Below are 21081 nucleotides of genomic sequence, written 5' to 3' on the forward strand. Positions count from 1 at the left end.
TTGTTCTAAATCAAATCAAATCTCATGTATTCTGAATACCAGTACTTCATTATACATGTTTAACGTGTGTCTTTTGAATATTATTTCTTTTCCATTATGTTTTGCTAATTTATTAACATGACATTACGTATTACGTTAGTCACGAGCCGGAATAGCAGATGCTAGTCAATTGACCTCCTTTCTTTGCCCTTGGCACTTGCGCACTACGCTACTCAAAACAATTTCGTTACAAATATTAATTTGCAAATAATTTTTACGTGTCAAAGAAAAATAAAGCGTGATTGAATCAGGCGAATGTGAGGGGCCACGTGACTGGTACTGCTGAAACTACCCACTGTTCCCCAGATCCTACCGATAGCTGCGGAAGCACATCAAGACTGCATGCTGCGGGTGCTCCATCATCTTTTTTGTGCAACTGCGTCCAGCAGTTTTGTGAGGGCGGCGCGCAGAAGTTATGGGTATTGTGCTCCGTTGAAGCCTGCAGTCGGAAGTACTGGTTCTATAATGTGGTTTCCAACGATTGCAGGTCAAGCATTCACGGACAACAACTGTTGGCGGGAAGTGATAAGAATCGCATGCAGATTATTATAGTGATAGATGTTATTACTTCAAGTATCGTATTGCAGTAATCAACCGCGTGAAATTAGGTTTGTTATATGAACTGAATATGTGTGTGTGTGTGTGTGTGTAACAATATTGCCGAATGCGCATTATTGATTTGAGATGCAAAATTTACCGAGACAGTGAATCGTGGACTTAAGGACTGACGACTGGGATTGTCGTAGCAGTGCGTAATGATAGGTGAAGTGATAGGCCTAATTATGAACAGAAAGATCGTACACTTCGAGTATTGCTAAATGGAATGTGTCTCAACCGGTACTGCCAATGATTGGCGAGTAGACATTACAGTTATTGCTGTCGTGTGAGTGAAACTGTCTTTTTACATTTAACCTCATCGCGAGAGCTAAGGCTCCATAAAACTGTGTAATATGTCTGTCTTCTTAATGAACAACCGACTGTTTGAATCCGTAACTATCGCAATGAACATAATTACAATTGCGGATCAGGTGCAAGAACGGTTTTACTGACGGTGAATTTGCGATTGTGGTAGTCTTATGCAAACGTGACGAACAGTTAGATCGCGGTCTTACGTTTATCACGAAAAGTGTATAACGTACTGATACGAGAACTAGGTGTAGGTGTATGTGTGTGTGTGTGTTTGTGTGTGTAACGGGTAATAAGCGTGTGAAACTGTGGATTGTCGCCAACAACGACGTCTATTCAGCCACTGGCCTGTGAAACGCCACTGAAGATGACTTTTCAACATAACCGAGAAGAGACTTCACCAGCATACTTCGCCGTGGAAATACGACAAATATATAACTTCATCGACAATATCACAAGCCACCGCAGTCATTTCAATACACCTGAGCCGTGCTGCGGCTCGCGTTGGGGCTGTTGTAGGTTTCCGTCCTCTGCTGGAGGCCAGACTGTATCGTTTAGTTGACATGGTTGCGGTTGTTTCTATTGTTCTTGTGTTGACTGGCGCCACTTGATTTCGCAAGAGTTGCCTGTCCGCTAGTGGCAGCAGCAGCGTTATCGATATTTAGTAACTGTGGCCCTATCTTTGGGATGACGTCGTTATTCATCCGGGTCGTGTCAGTGAGCAGTTCAGTTGGGGACTCCAGAGGAGCCAAGAGGCAGTGCACCAACACGCCGGGACTGCTGGCGGCACGCATGGACTGCTGCATGGAAGGGTTGTGGTCGCGAGGTACACGACCTAGTCGTCAGTCGCATCCAACAAGTTTTAAATTGAGTGGATTTTAATCCTAGCAGTGAAACCTCCACCATTGTGAGATCTCGCGATTCTCATGTTGCTGCCCGCAGTGTCGCCAAGACGAAGAGCAGCGAGTGGAGTGCTTGGGGAAGGAGGATCTAATTAGCTTCACTCGACTTATTGTTACTAATTGCTGCATTATATGTGTTACTATTTAAGTTCAACCAACAGTATTTTTCCTGCCTGGTGGCCGCTAACGCCCCAGTGACCTGCCCTGGAGGTTCGTGTATGTAACGGCAGTGTACGTTTCTTCGCCTTGCCGCTGCTGTCCGGTAAGGCGTGTAATTTTGGCAGTTTCCTTGATTTGTAGGTCGGTTGATGTTTCTCCTACTCTGGTAGTAGTGGTTCCTTTCTCCTTTTGGACGCTCTAAATGCAGCATTCTGAGGACGTAATGCAGACCGCCGGTTCCGGCTTTGGCGTGGTGTTCCATCAATGCATTGGTTATCGGACGTTAGGTAGCTTGAGCAGATTACCATTAGTCATTCTTTAGACTGACACTAGTCTGAGTTACCATCTTGTGAAGAGAATGCAACTCTTGGCTGCCTTTCTCACCGCTCGCGAAAGGCCTGACCTACTCAGAGGTCGATTCCTGGAGCACCGTCTGTGACTAGCCCTGTGTTTTATTATTGTGGTATTATTTTATTATTTTATTACCAAGCTACCATCATTTGTCTCACCTGTTTGGTGATCAGTTGCCTGTCTTTTAAATTAACTTTTGCTATTGCCTTGCTGTTTGACAGTATGTTTGTGAAATTTTTTTAATAACTGCCATTCTTGGCGTTTAAAGCCTTCGGCCGTGACTGTCGCTACTTGTCTTAAAGTTCTAATTGTATTTTAGCAGTTAACCTTTAAGATCTTGGTGATTTGTTTTCTTGTTTTCAATATTTTAATAACTGTAGTTTGTAAGTTTCAACGAGTTAAACAATTCTTAATTTATTGCCATTAAGGCCGTCAGCAATGAAACAATTCTTAATTTATTGCCACTAAGGCCTTCAGCCGTGAGTGTCGTTGCTTGTCTTGAAATTTTAATTTGGCAATTGTATTTTTGCAGCGAGCTTTCAGACCTTGGTCACTTGTCTTTTACATTCTAATAACTGTAATTGTAAGTTGCAGCAAGTTTAATCAATTCTTAATTTATTGCCCTTAAAGCCTTCAGCCGTGAAACAATTCTTAAATTATTGCCATTGTTTTAATTTATTGTAGATTTTAAACAAACTGTGTGTGATTAAAAGGAAAGCCAACCAATAGTAACTGATTACGGCCCCATCCACAATCGTAACAGAATCCTGCCTTCCTTGACCACCAGGTCTCAACACCACCGGCCATCTCGGACAATGAATAGACAAGCTGGATTGCTGTGCACTTTTCCCAGTAAAAGATTAACGAAACTGAGCAGTTTTAATTTCATTTCCTTAACTTCTGCTTCGTGAATAAAGTTGTTGAAAGTGAGCTATTAACGTAAAGTGAAGTTTTGTTGACCCACCATTAGTTATAAGTATTTTTCTTTTATTTAAACTTCCCTTTACATTCACGCTGCTGCAGTTGCTTGTATTTTGAATGCCTTTTGAAGGGAAGTTGCGGCGGCGCGGTTCCTTCTGTCCCTTTACGACGAACCTGCACCTATCTGTGAACATTGTCTCTCAGCAGATCATCAGTAGGGAAGCCGAGCGAAACCTACTATACTTCGACGTGAACCAGGCTGCAATTAAAGCCACTACTCTACGTTTGGGGAGAAAGTTTTCACACGAAATGAAAGGTTGGAAATTTTGTCCTTAATTAATATATTCTGAAACTTAGGTGAACAAGTATCACTGCCAAGCCCGTGCTAGTCTTAACACAGTCACTCACAATCCATTTCACTCACGTTAGCAAGTTTATGGTGTTGCATTTCCCGAAAACGTAATAGCTACAAAAATACGGATTGTATTTGATTGAGAATGCTCGACAAATATTAAGTCTGTAGGTACCTAATGCAGTCACTGTTTTTAGCCACCGACCTGCTCAATACGCCACTCGTCACAAAATTCACTTAAAAATTCCGAAATTTCTACACACCCATCGGAATAATTATGCCGTCACTTTACAACACTTTTGATGTATGAAACACTGCTAGATCCGGCAACTTATCATTTCCATCGTCCGAAGTGTTTCATGGCTAGGTTCCGACTCCTCTCTAGAATACTCTAAGTCTTCTCTACTAGCAGAGAAAGGCGCGCAAAGAATATTGCTTTACCATTGGTCAGTTTACTCAACAGCCAATAGCAAAACAACATTCTTCTGCGTCAATCCGCGGTTTTCATCAATAACCAATCGCAAAATAGTAAACCTAACGACTGCACTTTTTACCGACGTAATTATCTAATATGCTGAAGTTTTGTTTATGCTTAAAGTTAGTTACTATTGTTATTTGTACCGGAATTAACTTTCCCATTACCATAAACTTACTTTACAAATCTATTCTATAAAAATCCCCTTTGTCCACATCCATACTTCTTCGAAATATTCCCACACTAAATCCGTGATTTCCCTGAATCGCTCCAGGCAAATGCCGGGATGGTTCCTTTCGAAGGGCACGGCCGACTTCCTTCCCCGTCCTTCCCTAATCCGATGAGACCGATGACCTCGCTGTCTGGTCTCCTTCCCCCCAACCAATCCCACTGCATAACTTGTTAAACAATTATCTTCATATTAACCTTAAACCACACTCATGCATCATTCATACTGCTAAAACACATTTATAACATTTTACATACACAAAAAGACATAACACTTTATGAAAATACTAGAACAGTTTATAAAAAACATTCTATTACTTTAGTGCACTCTAGTGGACACAATCTAAACTAAATCACAGTCCCCTATCCAATACTGTCCTCTATCGGCTGATACATAAACTACGTGCGCGTCCAGTCTCGCGTCACCATCTGTCACTATCCAGCTCTGAGACACATCTCCAATTAACCGCCTCCAAGGCAGGATCGGTATACGGCGCTACGCCTCAAAGGGTTACAAATGCGTGTGCGTTGTTTTTTTTCAGAGTGAGTTGCGTAATTCAGTGTTTCATACGACGCAACGCGTAAATCGCCGCGTGGGCCATTAGTTTCTGGGCTTCGAGCAGTAAAATTAAAGCTTTGGGGATAGCACAAAACTAAATATGACGGCTGCAAACTACGCAGGCTATATTTACATTGTACTTAGTAATGTTACCACACTTTCACGAGTAGTTACCTGACTGTTGATGATTACAGGGGCAAGTGAACGGATACGTAGTCTATCTTACAGTGTTTACAGAGTCAGTAACAGAATTGTGTGTGAAATGGCTCTAAGCACTATGGGACTTAACAGCTGAGGTCATCAGTCCCCTAAACTTACAAATACTTAAGTCTAAATAACCTAAGCACATTACACACATCCACGCCCGAGGCAGGACTCGAACCTGCGACCGTAGCAGCAGCACGGTTCGGGAGTGAAGCGCCTAGAAAATTGTGTGTGAGTTACATAATTTAGCCACTAAACTGAATCGCATTCCAAACAACGACACAATTCGCAAGTAAAACGTGTTCTTGTGGAGGAAATAACCGGACACTAATTCAGTTAGATTGTTTCTAATCTCGCGAAGTTCACCAGAGAGAGAGAGAGAGAGAGAGAGAGAGAGAGATGCTGATTGGAGATGCATTGCTACTTCTCTACGGCGCCTCAGCGAAATCTTGTGTTTTCGTATCACACCTTCAACCAGCAACATAGTCAGGACAATGACTCCCAGCTATCTTCAGGGATAGACAGAGTGTAATAAAGGTGTTCTGCTGTGGCTATTTGCTGCCGAGTAGTAGTAACGAAGGGATCGGCTACATGCATACAGGCAATTAAACTGCTCAGAGCTAGCCTGCTTAATAATATAGAGACTGCGGATTAAAGTACCGTCCTATGCTTGGTTGTGGATCTTAAAGAGCGTACTTTAAAACACTAGACTACAGTTCATAGAACGTCCTCTCAATATGTTAGAAAGTGAGTACGTTTAATTCGATCGTCAGTTATATGGGTGTTTGCTGTCTAGAAGAGCTGATATCGAATAAAGAGCTAGGTCTAAAATAAATATTACAGAAAATATCGAATCTAGAATTGGTTCTATAGTTAACGTTATCTTTCGCAAAAATATCTTCGTGTCTTCTTTATGTCTAAACATAACGATCTGTTTAGGTGTACACTTATCTTCCAAGCCCTTGCTGTCTGTGAAAGATGTATAGTGTTCTCGGAAAACCAAAAAGCTTTTATTTGTTTTCTCAGAACTTTGATTGCCTTTCCAAGTTTCTCCTTGGCTCCTTCACTGCTTGCTCGGTGGCCAGAATCAATAACGTTTGGAATAGGCTACCATTCTGTCCCTGGTCTTCGACTCTTTTATAGGGTGACAATTATTGAACTGTATACAAAAAAAGTAAATTAGTTACAAACTATGGCGTGTACACACTTCATTAAAAATGTAAACGTCACTACAGATATTCGGATTTAGGTTATGACATGTTAGATATGCCTGCCATAATTGGCGATGATGTGCGGACGAGTAGAGAAATTTTGCATGACCCAATGAGGTGTCGAAACATCGATGCTGTCGATGACCTCCTTAATTGCTGTTTTCAGGTCTGCAGTGGTTTTGGGGTTATGCTGCACATCTTGTCTGTAATGAACCCCCCCCGCCCCCGCCCAAAAAAAAAAACAAAAAAACTATAACGAGTCGCATGAGTTCAGATCCGGAGAATATGCCAGTGGCCCCTCGATTACCCCAGAGGCAGAACGCGGTCCCGAAAGTGCTCCTCCAGGACATAAGACACTTTCCTGCCTTGATTCGGTCGAGCTCGGTCTTGGATGAACCACATCTTGTCGAAATCAGAGTCACTTTGGATAATGGGGATGAAACCATCTTCCAAAACCTTCACGTACCGTTCGGTAGTCACCGCGCCATCAAGGAATATCGCACCGATTACTCTGTGACTGGTCATTGCACACAGTACAGTCTCATGTCGACGGTGAAAAGTTCTCGATCGCGAAATGCGAATTCTCAGTCTCCTAAATGCGCTAATTTTGCTTATTGACGAACGCATCCAAACGAAAGTGGGCTTCGTCGCTAAACCAACCCACACAGCACATACTAATTACTATCGAGCCCTGCGGCCAACATTGCTGTTTGAACGTCTTAACGCGAACAGTTGGGAAGTTATGAAGATTTTGTTCCATATAGTTCAATAATTGTCACCCGTTAATTACAGTCTGCTTTATGTGTAAGTTGTAGATGAATACACTCCTGGAAATGGAAAAAAGAACACATTGACACCGGTGTGTCAGACCCACCATACTTGCTCCGGACACTGCGAGAGGGCTCTACAAGCAATGATCACACGCACGGCGCAGCGGACACACCAGGAACCGCGGTGTTGGCCGTCGAATGGCGCTAGCTGCGCAGCATTTGTGCACCGCCGCCGTCAGTGTCAGCCAGTTTGCCGTGGCATACGGAGCTCCATCGCAGTCTTTAACACTGGTAGCATGCCGCGACAGCGTGGACGTGAACCGTATGTGCAGTTGACGGACTTTGAGCGAGGGCGTATAGTGGGCATGCGGAAGGCCGGGTGGACGTACCGCCGAATTGCTCAACACGTGGGGCGTGAGCTCTCCACAGTACATCGATGTTGTCGCCAGTGGTCGGCGGAAGGTGCACGTGCCCGTCGACCTGGGACCGGACCGCAGCGACGCACGGATGCACGCCAAGACCGTAGGATCCTACGCAGTGCCGTAGGGGACCGCACCGCCACTTCCCAGCAAGTTAGGGACACTGTTGCTCCTGGGGTATCGGCGAGGACCATTCGCAACCGTCTCCATGAAGCTGGGCTACGGTCCCGCACACCGTTAGGCCGTCTTCCGCTCACGCCCCAACATCGTGCAGCCCGCCTCCAGTGGTGTCGCGACAGGCGTGAATGGAGGGACGAATGGAGACGTGTCGTCTTCAGCGATGAGAGTCGCTTCTGCCTTGGTGCCAATGATGGTCGTATGCGTGTTTGGCGCCGTGCAGGTGAGCGCCACAATCAGGACTGCATACGACCGAGGCACACAGGGCCAACAGCCGGCATCATGGTGTGGGGAGCGATCTCCTACACTGGCCGTACACCACTGGTGATCGTCGAGGGGACACTGAATAGTGCACGGTACATCCAAGCCGTCATCGAACCCATCGTTCTACCATTCCTAGACCGGCAAGGGAACTTGCTGTTCCAACAGGACAATGCACGTCCGCATGTATCCCGTGCCACCCAACGTGCTCTAGAAGGTGTAAGTCAACTACCCTGGCCAGCAAGATCTCCGGATCTGTCCCGCATTGAGCATGTTTGGGACTGGATGAAGCGTCGTCTCACGCGGTCTGCACGTCCAGCACGAACGCTGGTCCAACTGAGGCGCCAGGTGGAAATGGCATGGCAAGCCGTTCCACAGGACTACATCCAGCATCTCTACGATCGTCTCCATGGGAGAATAGCAGCCTGCATTGCTGCGAAAGGTGGATATACACTGTACTAGTGCCGACATTGTGCATGCTCTGTTGCCTGTGTCTATGTGCCTGTGGTTCTGTCAGTGTGATCATGTGATGTATCTGACCCCAGGAATGTGTCAATAAAGTTTCCCCTTCCTGGGACAATGAATTCACGGTGTTCTTATTTCAATTTCCAGGAGTGTATAATGTATTGATGCAGACTGAAGTGACTAATGGAACTTGTACCAAGGTCGGTATCCAAACCAACTGCTAACTAGGCAGGTGCGCTAATCGCTGTGTCATGGTGGCCTAATGGTTAGTACATCTGCCTAGGAGCAGGAGATATGAGTTCAGATTACGGCCTTGGTACGAATTCTCACTCGTCGTCACGGCACCATAGTGGTTAGCGTATCTGCCTACTGACGAGGAGACCTGGGTTCGAATCCCAACATTTGTACAAATTTTAATTTGTTTGCTCAAGGGCGCAGTTGCCTAACGAGAAAGAAACCCGGGTTCGAATGCCGGTCTTTGTACAAATTTTCATTCGGCGCCATATTAGCCTAGTGGTTAGCGTGTCTGCCTCGGAGTGCGGAAGAGACCCGAGATCGGATCACGGCCTGGATACAGATTTTCATTCATCGCTTCAGTTTACATGAATACATTATAGACGTTTGAGACTTGAAAAGATCTCTGGGACCATGTAATTTCATTTGTTGATAACTGTTCATCTCTCCATGTTGTGTTCCTGCTACCTTCAGAACTTCAAAGAACGTATTACACTCAAAATTGACAAAAGCTTTCTCTCAGTCTACAACTGCTAAAAATGTAGGTTTGCCTTTCTTGAATCTAAGACTTGGACAAACTTCTACACTCCCATCAAAGTAGCATTATTTCGTTTCAGACATGCAACTGAAAAGAAAAGAGGGCAATATATGAGAGAATTTTCTACCAGTTTTGAAGATGAGAGGTGACTAGATTGAGAAATTCAAATAATACTGACCGAGACAAAATGATACGAAATAGAAACTTCCGAGCCATCAGTTTAATAAGTCACTTTTGAAAACTATTTTCTAAGGTAAGTCATAGGGTCAGTATCACCTCGTTTGTTCTTATTTATACCCGGAATCGAAACGCGTTCCCTGCGGTCAGCTTCCACCAGTTTTTCCATTTTTATATATATTATTCCTGTCAGTAGTTTTATTGCCCTCTTTTCTTTTCAGTTGCATGTCTGAAATGAAATAGCGGCACTTTTATGAGGGTGTAGAAGTTTGTTAAAGTCTGCAAGATGATAACTATGGTTAACGGAGCAGCTGTTAGCGTGTAGTGTCTACAAAACAATATGATGAGTGTGCGCAGTTCCGATTGATATTTATGGACATGTGATTTCAATTATGTTTCCCGAAGTAATGCAATCTATGTTCGTAACAGGTGTCTCATAGCAGCGCTGTTGGTGTTAGCGGCCATTGGAAGCTATTATGATGCGCGTGTGAACAATAACGATGTCTTCAAACCAGAGAAAAGGAAAGGTGGGTCTGTCTAAATTAATTTTAATTTAATACTGCACGTATACAATTAGCTTCATTTACGACGGCGTGCTGAAAAGTAATGCCTCTGAATTTTTTAAATGAAACAAACTTTATTAACATTCTGTATCTTTATCCTTCATGTCTACATATCTACTTCTCAATATGGTGACCCTGGTGATGAACACCTTCCTTCCAGCGAGAGACCAGTTTATTGATGCCATCACTGTAGAACATTTGACTTTGTTGACGGCGGCACAACGTCACCTCTGCTTGCACCATTTCATCACCATCAAAGTTAAGTCTTTAACTTTTCGAAACGCTCCAGAGTCTACCACTCACCAATGTTTCGTTCATTATGAGCACAAATAATACAACGTCGCACATTACTAATGTCCGTACAATCATAACCGTGCACATTTTGGATTCCTCTATGGATTTTAACTGGAGGCATCTTTTCTGCGATTAGAGACTCGATTACAGCACGATGTTTCCCACAAACCGACTTAGTTAAGTTACACACCACCATGTTACGTGCTACAATTCAAAGCCCTCCAGAGGCAGATGGTTAGCGAAGCGAGAAAGTCGACCGTCTAATATGCTTTAATGTAAGACCTCAACCGATATCGAGAAATGAATAAAAAATTCGGAGGCATTACATTTTAGCAGGGCCCCGCATTCTGCCTGAAGATATACTCGCTCTGCCGCGCACTGCACAAATGTTACGCAAATAAAGCATTGATTTGTCAAGGTGGTAGTATCATTTCAAGTGGGCGAGTATTGGTTTATCTCGTGCATTAAAAATTTTAAGAAAGGTTGGCGTTTAACAGCTCACTGACTATTGAAAGCTGAGAATGTTCTCCTCTGTGCAAGTATACAATGCAGCTGTAAGTCAAGAACTTTCTCTTGGTAATGGGCATAACAGTCGACATCACCACTATCATTTTTTAAGCTGAATCCTTTTACGAATCATGTGTCCAGAATCAAGTATTTTAGTGTATTTTGAAATGTTTGCCTCTTGAATTTATAGTACAAGAGAAAGACCTGGGATATTACTATTATGAAAACATTTCTCTGTACGTCGCAGCAAGTAAAATAATGTTTATCATGCAGTTCCGTGACGGCCGATCAAACAGACATGTTTCTTACATAAAAAATATACGTAACAAATGAATGAAACGATTGGCCACTCGATTTCAAGATGGCTCTGCTTAGCGGTACTGAATTATAAGGTCTGGCCCTATAATTAATTTCCACTTACACATTTCCAAAACATACCTTCTATTTTATGTATAGAGACGGTACATAGAGGCATGCGTACTTACTCTTCAACGGTCAGACAGAAAGAGATGCCATAGATTGGCGAGAATAAATGGAATGCCATATCATTTGTTTTACAGCAGAAAATATACAGAGTTCGTTTCTACTTGGCGTGTCGCTTGGTCTCTTATAAAACGTTTCTATCATGATTTCAATTGCAAGACGTATTTTTACATAGAAAAACAAAAACATCTCAGTCTTCACGCGGTTAGGAAGTCACATGGGGGTAATGTATTTCATGGCTAGCATATATAACGTTCTAATTTTCAACAGCATACTCAGTAACGACGACTTCGGCACACTCACTACGTAACTATCAAGCGACGCTGGCAATAAGAATCGTGCATGTTCGCTCCAACCTCTCCAACCCGTCAACCCAGGAAAAATCGAGGTGGCAGCAGTGTCTTATCGGTTATGGTGCACCAGCCAGTAACTGAAGAAAGTTATCGATTTCATTTGACAAAACTAAATTTCTTCTGTCATTTTCTCATATGCAGGAGTTAGTTTCAAAACTACATTACTCGATGTCCTCTCGCCACTGCCTTTATCTTGCGATGTCCTGGCGACCAGTAATATCTCTCTCGTCTTTTGTGCGAAACAGTTGTGTGTTGGAGCCAACTTACTAAATCCCACCCATAGCGTTCCATTTTCTAGCAGCCCAATTTCGAGGGAGTTTTTGTCATCTGCTGTACCTCAGTGAAAGAAATTTTTTTAGTTTAATTGAAGTAAAGCTAGAACCACCGCTGACGTTAGGTTTTCGCTAAGCTTTCCGCTTTCTCTATAAAAGCTTGAAAATCTCTGTATTTGGATCCACGTACGTATTTTCTTCACTGCCTAATTCTTCCGCAGATGATTTAAAGAAACTGTGTAGTTAAAAGGCTGTTTCTTTCGCATCCCATAGTCCCAGGTCGCAACTTGATAACGCATGGCTTACATCCTATGTTGGTCGTAGTTATTTTGATCCTTAGAAAAGTTTTTTCGTTGGAGAATGTGATCAGTGGTATTTCTTTTGGCGTACTTTAGGCCTTATATTGAGTTCTGCTGTCAAATTCCACAATTTCCAACAGCAAACAGAACCATTCACTTTCCAGAATGAAGTCTGGGACATAGGAGAAAAGGGACTGGCGGAAGCAAAATTCTTACGGTGCGTCGTGAGTTTTGCTTGGACAGCTGAGGCGGTGGAGCACTTCCACGTACCATGCTCGACCACAGTCCGGCACACAGTTCTAGTAAACCAGTAAGTTTCAGAGCCAATCGCGTTCATTATCTCATTCCATCCGTACAACCGCTGCATTACTTCGACCTGATAATGAAACCGTAAGATCGCGTAACAGTTTTTTCAGGAATTGAGATCTTAATCGTGCAAATATACATCGGCACAGAGAACTCAAAGCACATGCAGTCTCAATCATTTTCGTGTACGTAACATTATATATTTGTTATTTATAGACTTCGCTATCGGAATATGGTTAAGATCATTGATTTTTCTCTGTCTCTTTAAGCGGATACGTAAAACACACTGACAAGCCAAAACATTATGACCACTGCCTACCGCAACGTGCGGCGGGGCGTTTTTTTTTTTCTTCCTCTCGTTACGTCGTCACTGTGCAGGCTGAAAATTAAAATTCACCTACCTCAGAACGGCGTCTGCTCGATGTCCCTTCACTCGGCAACGTAGATACTTACAAGAGGATTTGAAAGCAGCGTTGATAAAAAAACACCATCTAATATCTACAATTAGTGAGATCGCGCATCTCTAGTTATGAAAGAAAGTAGAAAGACCGTCAAAAAAAAAAAAAAATGGTGCAAATGGCTCTGAGCACTATGCGACTTAACTTCTGAGGTCATCAGCCGCCTAGAACTTAGAACTAATTAAACCTAAGTAACCTAAGGACATCACACACATCCATGCCCGAGGCAGGATTCGAACCTGCGACCGTAGCGGTCGCGCGGTTACAGACTGTAGCGACTAGAACCGCTCGGCCACTCCGGTCGGCAGAAAGACTGTCACTCAGTTTTATCGGACAGTAAGGAAATGGATTGGCTTCTGGAAAATAAGTCCGAAATTTCCACACAAAGATGTTTATTTTGTACTTGGTAGCCAAAAAATGGTACTATTCAGTCCACATATAAACTATTGGCTATTTTCTTCCAGTTCACAACTCACACACATTTCACACGCACAGCAGCCAGAAATCTGTCCAAACCCGACCCAGATGAAACAACGTTTTGACAGTCATTAATTTCACCACTAATTTCAGTTATTACATTCAATCCTACTTTCGGATTTATAAAAAAGAAACTGCTCATCAAAAATGCTCAGTGGTTGAATACTGAAACATGCCACATGGATACTATGAAGGCCAATATTTCACACGCGAATATCTGTCCAACAGATTTAGTCAAAATCTCTGAAATTTCGCCAAGCAGTCCTGGACAGCAACTGCTTTCGACTTAGCTCACCAATATCTCAGACATTAAGAAATTCTTCATCTTACACATTATTTTGACTGGCACTAGTAACACGATCGTCCGTATTCAAAGCTAGTGAGCGACTTTCTTCATCCAGGCATCCCTCCCAGTATAACTATCAGGTAACGAGTGGGAACCGTCTCAATTCTGATTGGCTGACAATGCTCGCTGCCAATCAGAATACTCGCTCACGATCATACTCGCACCAGAACTGGCCTACACGAATCCTTGTACACAGACGCATTTGCGTCAATCTGACATGCAAATATTAAAGTAATGTTTAGTAAACGAAAAGACAATAATTCTGGAAATATTCTTTAGATACAGATTTTAATCCAGCTGACTTTTTGGCTGCTCTGTTACAATAGCAATCACACGTAGACGTACATCATTAGCAAAGTGAGTAAATTCCCTAGGATCATTTTCTCACGAGGGGTTTGTGTAACTCTCGCAGGTTACTTAAGACGGTATATAATGCAACATTGAAATCAAACGAATGTCCCACGTACACACTCTCATTTACTTACATTTACTCCCATAACCATATTAGACACAAATAATAACTCTGTCTGATTTTTGTTTTACGAAAAGTTTTAATTTGAAAAACTCAATTAATTAATTCTACACACTGAGAGTTAGGTTTATGCTTTCCAATCATACCAAAAGATAAACTATCATATTTCCTAATTCAATTTAGTTCCTTAAATGTCGGATTTTTTCTTTTTAGTAATTTTTTTATCTCCAAAACTATGATAGTTACAATGTTGAAATTGTTATGCAATCTTCTCCTGAATAACAAAGGTAGTGTATCGATTTTGAAAACTATTGAATAATATTTAATATAATTTACTTAGGTTCTTATAGATGGTGAATGTAGGCGTCCAGTAAGAGACCTTGAATAGCTTTCCCACGGCAGGCTGTGACAGATGCTCGTGTGTCTCTTAGTTAGGCCGCTAGATGTCAGCCCCCGAAGTTACATGCAGCAACCTATCCTAGAACAAACGTTCGCTCGGAACAACTTCCGACGCTGCGAACGCTGAATGCCGCCTGGTGGCGTTGCCGGAACATGACGCGGTAACAAACGTATGTAAGCGGAGCAGACACGGGCGGGGGATCACCCTAGCGAAGATATGGACTGCAAATGGCGAAATCCATTGAGATAACCGACTTTGACAAAGGGGAGATCATTATTAGACATATTCTGTGAACGAGTATTCGAAAACGGCGAAGCTATTCGAATATTCACTTGCTACTGTGTGAACATCTACGGAAAGAGGAAGGAGGACAGTGAAACTACCACTAGGTTTGGAGGCTTCTCTGCTCTTTGAAATAGGATAGATCGTGATATGTGGAATCTCTACCGAAAGAGCACAATGCTGGCAACGGTGGTGCACGCACAAATGTTTCGGAGTACACCGTTTAGCGTACATTGTTGAACATGGAGCTCCGCAGCAGACCACCCTACGTGTTCACATGTTGATCCAACGACATCGTCAATTACCATTGCAGTGGGCACGGGACTATCGGTATTCGACCGTTGATCAATGGAAACATGTCGGCTCTTCGGGTGAGTCACATTTGTGCTACACTACGTCCCTAGTCGTCTCCGCAAATGCGGTCTGCAAGGTGAATGGCGGCTCGAAACGTACAGCGCGCCACGGACGCAAGTTTGTGAAAGTAGTATTATGCTATGGGAGACATACTGCACTTGCCTGGGACTTTTGGTAGTAATCGAAGACAGGATGACAGCTGCGAACCACCTGCATCCCTTCATGCTTGATGTCTTCCCCGACGGCTCAAAAATGGCTCTGAGCACTACGGGACTTAACATCTGAGGTCATCAGTCCCCTAGAACTTAGAACTACTTAAACCTAACTAACCTAAGGACATCACACACATGCACGCCCGAGGCAGGATTCGAATCCGTGACCGTAGTGGTCGCGCGGTTCCAGACTGCAGCGCCTAGAACAGCTTGGCCACATCGGCCGGCTCCCCGACGGCGATTGCATCTTTCGTCAGTATAATTCTCCGTGTGTCGGAGACAGAACCGTGCTACAGTGGTATCGGAGCCAGAACCGTGCTACAGTGGTTTGAGCACCATTATAGTGAACTCACGTTGAAGTTTCGCCAGCCAAATTCGCCTGATGTAGATCATACGGAACCCATCTTGGTCGCTATTGGGCTTCATCACAGCGTACGCAAATCAGCGGCCCATTATTATCTACGCGAATTACACGACCTGTGCGTGGACTTCTAATGTCACATACCTCCACGCACCTACCAACAAACTGTCGGATCCCTTATTAGCACTTTTAAGTGCACTGCACTCCTTGTATTTCGAAAATTTGTTGAGTATTTTGAAAATTCGTTTTTCCGAGTTTGTTGGCAGGAAATTGAGGATAGGTGGTTAACTGAAATTTCCTCATAGAGGGAATTCATTATTGCACTGATGTATTTTTAGACTAAATGCAAAGAAGTTGATCATATTTGCAACTTAGGTGAAAGGACTGAATTCTCTACAGATGCCTCAAATATATCTGCCATAACGACGTAACAACGTAGAAAAGAAAAAGTTAATTTTTCGGAAGAGAGATTTGAGTATTTACTAATTTCTAATGGCAGTTGGTTTCCCTGCCGCACTGATATAAACAAATATTAATATCTTAAAATCACACCTAAGTTGCCAATATTGTTGTTTTGCGGAGATGGGAAACAGCAGAACCATTACACAACCAAATAAAAGTTTCTAGTTCAATATTAGTCACTCGTTTGAGGCAACAACACTAACGTGCCACAGAACGGGAGAGCACATTAGTATGTTGACTTCATCTTGTAGTGATAATACCTTCAGCAGAAACAGTTACTGACTTTTCGCAGGTTTGGGCAGGCAGATTATGGAGTGCTTCTCAGTGCAGCGAAACTTCCGACGGCTGACCATCACAAATAAATCAAATATGGATCTTGATGTATTCGGATTCATGCGTACCTTTTCCTTGCTGTGCATCATTGCTGGCCATCGGCTCCTGCACTACTGTGGATTCCCGCTTTACAACGGAGAAGACGAAGACAAGGTAAGTAGCATGGCTTCCTATAGACTTTGTGATCAACATTAAAATGCAGAGACATTCTGGTTACATCATATTCATTGTTTTCTGAAAATAACTAACACGGGTAATTGAGGACGTTTTTGCTAAACGCGTGAGCGATTTGACGGAAAGGGTTAGAAGCAATCTGTGGCTGTTTGTTGATGACGCTGCTATGATCCCATCTCCCCCCCCCCCCCCCCCCCCCCGTCTTTTGATCCGCCTGGCATCTCTTCTTCCCCAGGCAGTAATGAATTTGGATTAGTGTCCTTAGTTTTTTGTAGTGGGAATCTTTATGTTGGTTCTGGGCAGTTAAGCAGTTCAATGAAATGTGTGGAAAATTCCTGGCAGTTTTCTTGACTGTTTAGAGCCAACTGCCCATTTCTTTCTTGAAGCAGAGAATTTGTGACTGACATCCTTTGAGCTTAGTTTTGAAGTTCTTATAGCAGTTTCTCTATTTCAACTAGTTGATCCTTTGAGTATTTCCTTTCGGTCTTTCTGATTAATCTGGCTGTCTCTTTCCTCAGAGTCAGGATGTTTCACTGTGGTTGTCTTTGTCTTTTCCTTATGGAAACGGCTGCGAAGGAGGGAAAGGAATCCAGTGCGCACTCTGTATGCATGCCGGAGGAGTTATTCTGGATGGGGAACGGGTGATTCTGGATATCATGAAGAACACAGGAGGCAGCAAGCTGGAAGTGGTGACTCATGATGGCACTAACGATTGGGTGCAGCCAACTGCAAGTGGTAGCTCATGTTGGTACTGACGATTTGCGTCGATATGGATCGGCAGAGGTTCTCTCTAGCTTCGGGCGGCTAGCTAAAGTAGTAAAGCCTGCCAGTCTTGCTTGCGAGATGAAGGCGGAGCTCACCATCTGTAGCATCGTCAACAGAACCGAGTGAACGGCCTGCATCAGAGGCGCCGGCGGTTCTGCGAACGTGTATGTTGCAAGTTCCTTGACTTGCGCCATAGGATGGCGGGCTTCCGGTTAATGTTAAATGGGACAGGGGTCCACTACACACAGGAAACGGCTACACGGGTAGCAGCGGTTGTGTTGAGGGGACAGGCCCGTTTTTTTAGGTTAGAGGGTCTTTTGAAAGTGCAGAAAGTGTTTGTTTCGAATGGTGCAGGGAGAACACAAGAATAGCAACAGTCAATATTGTAGTTGTAAACTGTTGTAGCTCTGCTGGAAAAGAAACAGGGCTCCAAGCACTAACAGAAAGCACCGAATCAGAAATCGTTCTATGTAAGGAAAATTCGCCAAAACAGGAAATAAGTTCAGCCGAAATTTTTGCAGAGGTCTTAACTGTGTTAAGGCAGGTTAGATTAAGTACAGTTGGTGGTGGAGTGTTTATTGTTGTCAGAAGTAGTATAACTAGTACTGAAATTGAATTAGATGGTTCCTGTAAGATAGTATGGGCAGCGGTTATACTTGACAACAGTATAAATTAATAATTGGTTTCTTTCAGTTCCCCCCCCCCCCCCCTCGCCGATTCAGATGGTCCAGTTGCTGAACAGTTCAAAGAAAACGTGAGTGTAATTTCAAATAGTTGCTGGTGACTTCAATCTATTCTTGATACGTTGGAAAAAATACATGTGTAAAGTCGGTGGGAGGTATAAGATGTCATCCGAAATCTTACTGAATGCCTTCTCAGAAAATTATTTTGGACAATCGAAGTGTAAATGGTTATGAATACATACTTCACCTCTTAGCAAGAGATAATCATGATAATAGGGGGAGCATAATAACAGAGACATGTGAACAAAACAAACGTTCTCGGTTTTCCAGCCGCGTCTGTTCAAATAAAATCCTCGAGCTTTCGATGGACATCTCCGCCATCATCGTCAGGAGTTCACTGACTGCCGAGCCTGTTTTCTTTTTCCTTTATTGATTTTCAATTCCCCCCGAAGGGGGCGGGCTGGCAGCAGCTTAGTACGCTGCTCTACAGCCAACAGACTTAAAAAAGAAGAAAGAAACGAGGAAAAACAGGCGATAAAATGGTGACTTAAAGTGTAAGCCGAGCCTGCTACGCTTTCTCGCTTATATAGGCATGATGGCATCATCAGCAGCCAATCAGATCGACCCAATGTGGCGCGCGCGTTACGTCGACCCGGACAGCTAGCGGAGCTATTGGGACTCCGTTATAAAGGAAGCGGCCGGAGTTATTTTGCCCGTGGCAGCACCGGTGACGTCAGGTGGCGCCAGGGGCAGGCGCCACGTTTGAAACTGTCGCTCCCGCGTCACGCATCTGTTTTTGTTGTGTTCAACGCCCGCCCCCATGTCCTGCTGAGTGTGTATCCTTGGTCTCTGTTGAAATTGTTGTTATAACGGAGTTCCAATATGCAGACGCACGAGCCAACACTTTTGTATTTTCGAACTGTATTTTATGTCCGTTTTTTAGGCAATGCTCCGCTGTGACTAACTTGTCGAGCTCCCTTTGTTTTGTATGGCGCTTGTGCTCAGTACAACGCTCCGCAACCGCGTGAATTGTTTGTCCAATATACATACTGCCACATTCAGAGGGTACAACATACACACCGGACACTCTAAGAGCAATGTCGTCTTTAACAGGGTGAACTGACGTGGCTGGAAAACCGGTAACGTTTTATTCATGTATGCCGTCGCGAAAGACTCCGAAGAAACAGAGATATGGATTAGTGACCACACCGTTGTGCTGGGTAGACTGAATACCATAGTATCCAATCTCATCAAAAAATAAACGCAAAATACATGTATTTAAGAAACAAGATTAAAATTCGCTTCACACTCTCCTAAGAGACAGCCTCCACTCTCTCAGCCTCACTATGTAAGCATAGACCAGATTTGGTTTAGATTCAGAGAAATAGTATCGATGGAAATTTAGACATATATCGCAAATAAATTATTAAGAGATGGTGCTGATCCCCAATGGTACATAAAACAGGTCACAACGCTGTTGCAGGAGCAACGAAAAAGCATGCCAAATTTAAAAGGTCACAAAATCCCCAAGATTGACGAAGTTTTACAGAATCTCGAAATTTAACGCGTACTTCAGTGCGAGATGCTTTTAATAGTTTCGGCCACAAAGCTTTGTCTCGACATCTGGCAGAAAACCAAAGAGATTATGTACGTGTGTAATGTACAGCAGTGGTAAGAAGATATCAATACCTTCATTCTCGATAACAATGATGTTGTTATTGATGCTAGTGCCACTAAAGCAGAGTTATTAAATACGGTTTTCCAAAATTATTGCTTCGAATCGATAACAACTGCCAATATCAGGAACTTAGGAGATATCCTCGGTGAAGTGAAGCAGCTTAAATCAATAAAGACAAGGCAGACTGTATATCAATAAGGTTTCTTTCAGAATATGGTGATACAATAGCTCCTTACATGGCTATCAAATACAACCGCTCGGCCGCGCGCAGTGGTCGCGCGGTTTGAGGCGTTATGTCACGGACTGCGAGGCCCCTCCCGCCGGAGGTTCGAGTTCTCCCTCGGGCATGTGTGTGCGTGTGTGTGTGTGTGTGTGTGTGTGTGTGTGTGTGTGTGTGTTCTTAGCATAAGTTAGTTTAAGTAGTGTATAAGTCTAGGGACCGATGACCTAAGCAGTTTGGTCCCTTAGGAATTCACACACATTTGAACATTTGAACAACGGCTCGCTCGTAGAACGGACAGTGACCAAGGAATGGAAAGTCGCACAAATAATACTAATATCCAAGAAAGGAAATAGGAGTAATTCTCTGAATTACAGACCCGTATCACTAACGTCGATTTGCAGTAGGATTTTGGAACGTATTAGAGTACTGTGCTCCACATTATGAATCACTTCGAAGAAAACGATTTATTGACAAATTCATGGATTCAGAGGGGACGTAAAATTGATTCCGTATTTTTAGATTTCCAGAAAGCTTTTGACACGGTCCCTCAGAAGCGACTTCTAATTAACCCGCCTATGGAGTATCGGCCCAGTTGTGCGACAGGATTGGTGATATCCTGTCAGAAAAGTCACAGTTTGTAATAACTTCAAAAATGGCTCTGAGCACTATGGGACTCAACATCTTAGGTCATAAGTCCCCTAGAACTTAGAACTACTTAAACCTAACTAACCTAAGGACATCACACACACCCATGCCCGAGGCAGGATTCGAACCTGCGACCGTAGCAGTCCCGCGGTTCCGGACTGCAGCGCCAGAACCGCTAGACCACCGCGGCCGGCTTGTAATAACTGACGGAAAGGCCTCGAGTAAAACAGGAAGTAATATCTGGTGCTCCCCAAGGAAGTGTTATAAGCCCTCTGTTGTTCCTGATTTACATAAACGATTAAGGAGTCAAGCTGAGCAGTCCTCTTAGATT

The 21081-nt window shown here is 43.5% G+C and overlaps 1 protein-coding gene across 1 annotated transcript in view; it reads left to right on the forward strand.

Moving 5' to 3' along the window:
- The window catches only part of LOC126162354 (nose resistant to fluoxetine protein 6-like), a 346588-nt gene that overhangs the window by 180162 nt on the left and 145345 nt on the right, over positions 1-21081 (forward strand). The window contains exons 5-6 of the mRNA XM_049918807.1: positions 9778-9875; positions 16542-16735. Coding sequence (XP_049774764.1) covers positions 9778-9875; positions 16542-16735 — 292 coding nt within the window. The remainder of the gene's footprint in view (positions 1-9777; positions 9876-16541; positions 16736-21081) is intronic.

The sequence above is a fragment of the Schistocerca cancellata genome, chromosome 2 (assembly GCF_023864275.1).
Source record: "Schistocerca cancellata isolate TAMUIC-IGC-003103 chromosome 2, iqSchCanc2.1, whole genome shotgun sequence".
NCBI classification, from domain to species: domain Eukaryota; kingdom Metazoa; phylum Arthropoda; class Insecta; order Orthoptera; family Acrididae; genus Schistocerca; species Schistocerca cancellata.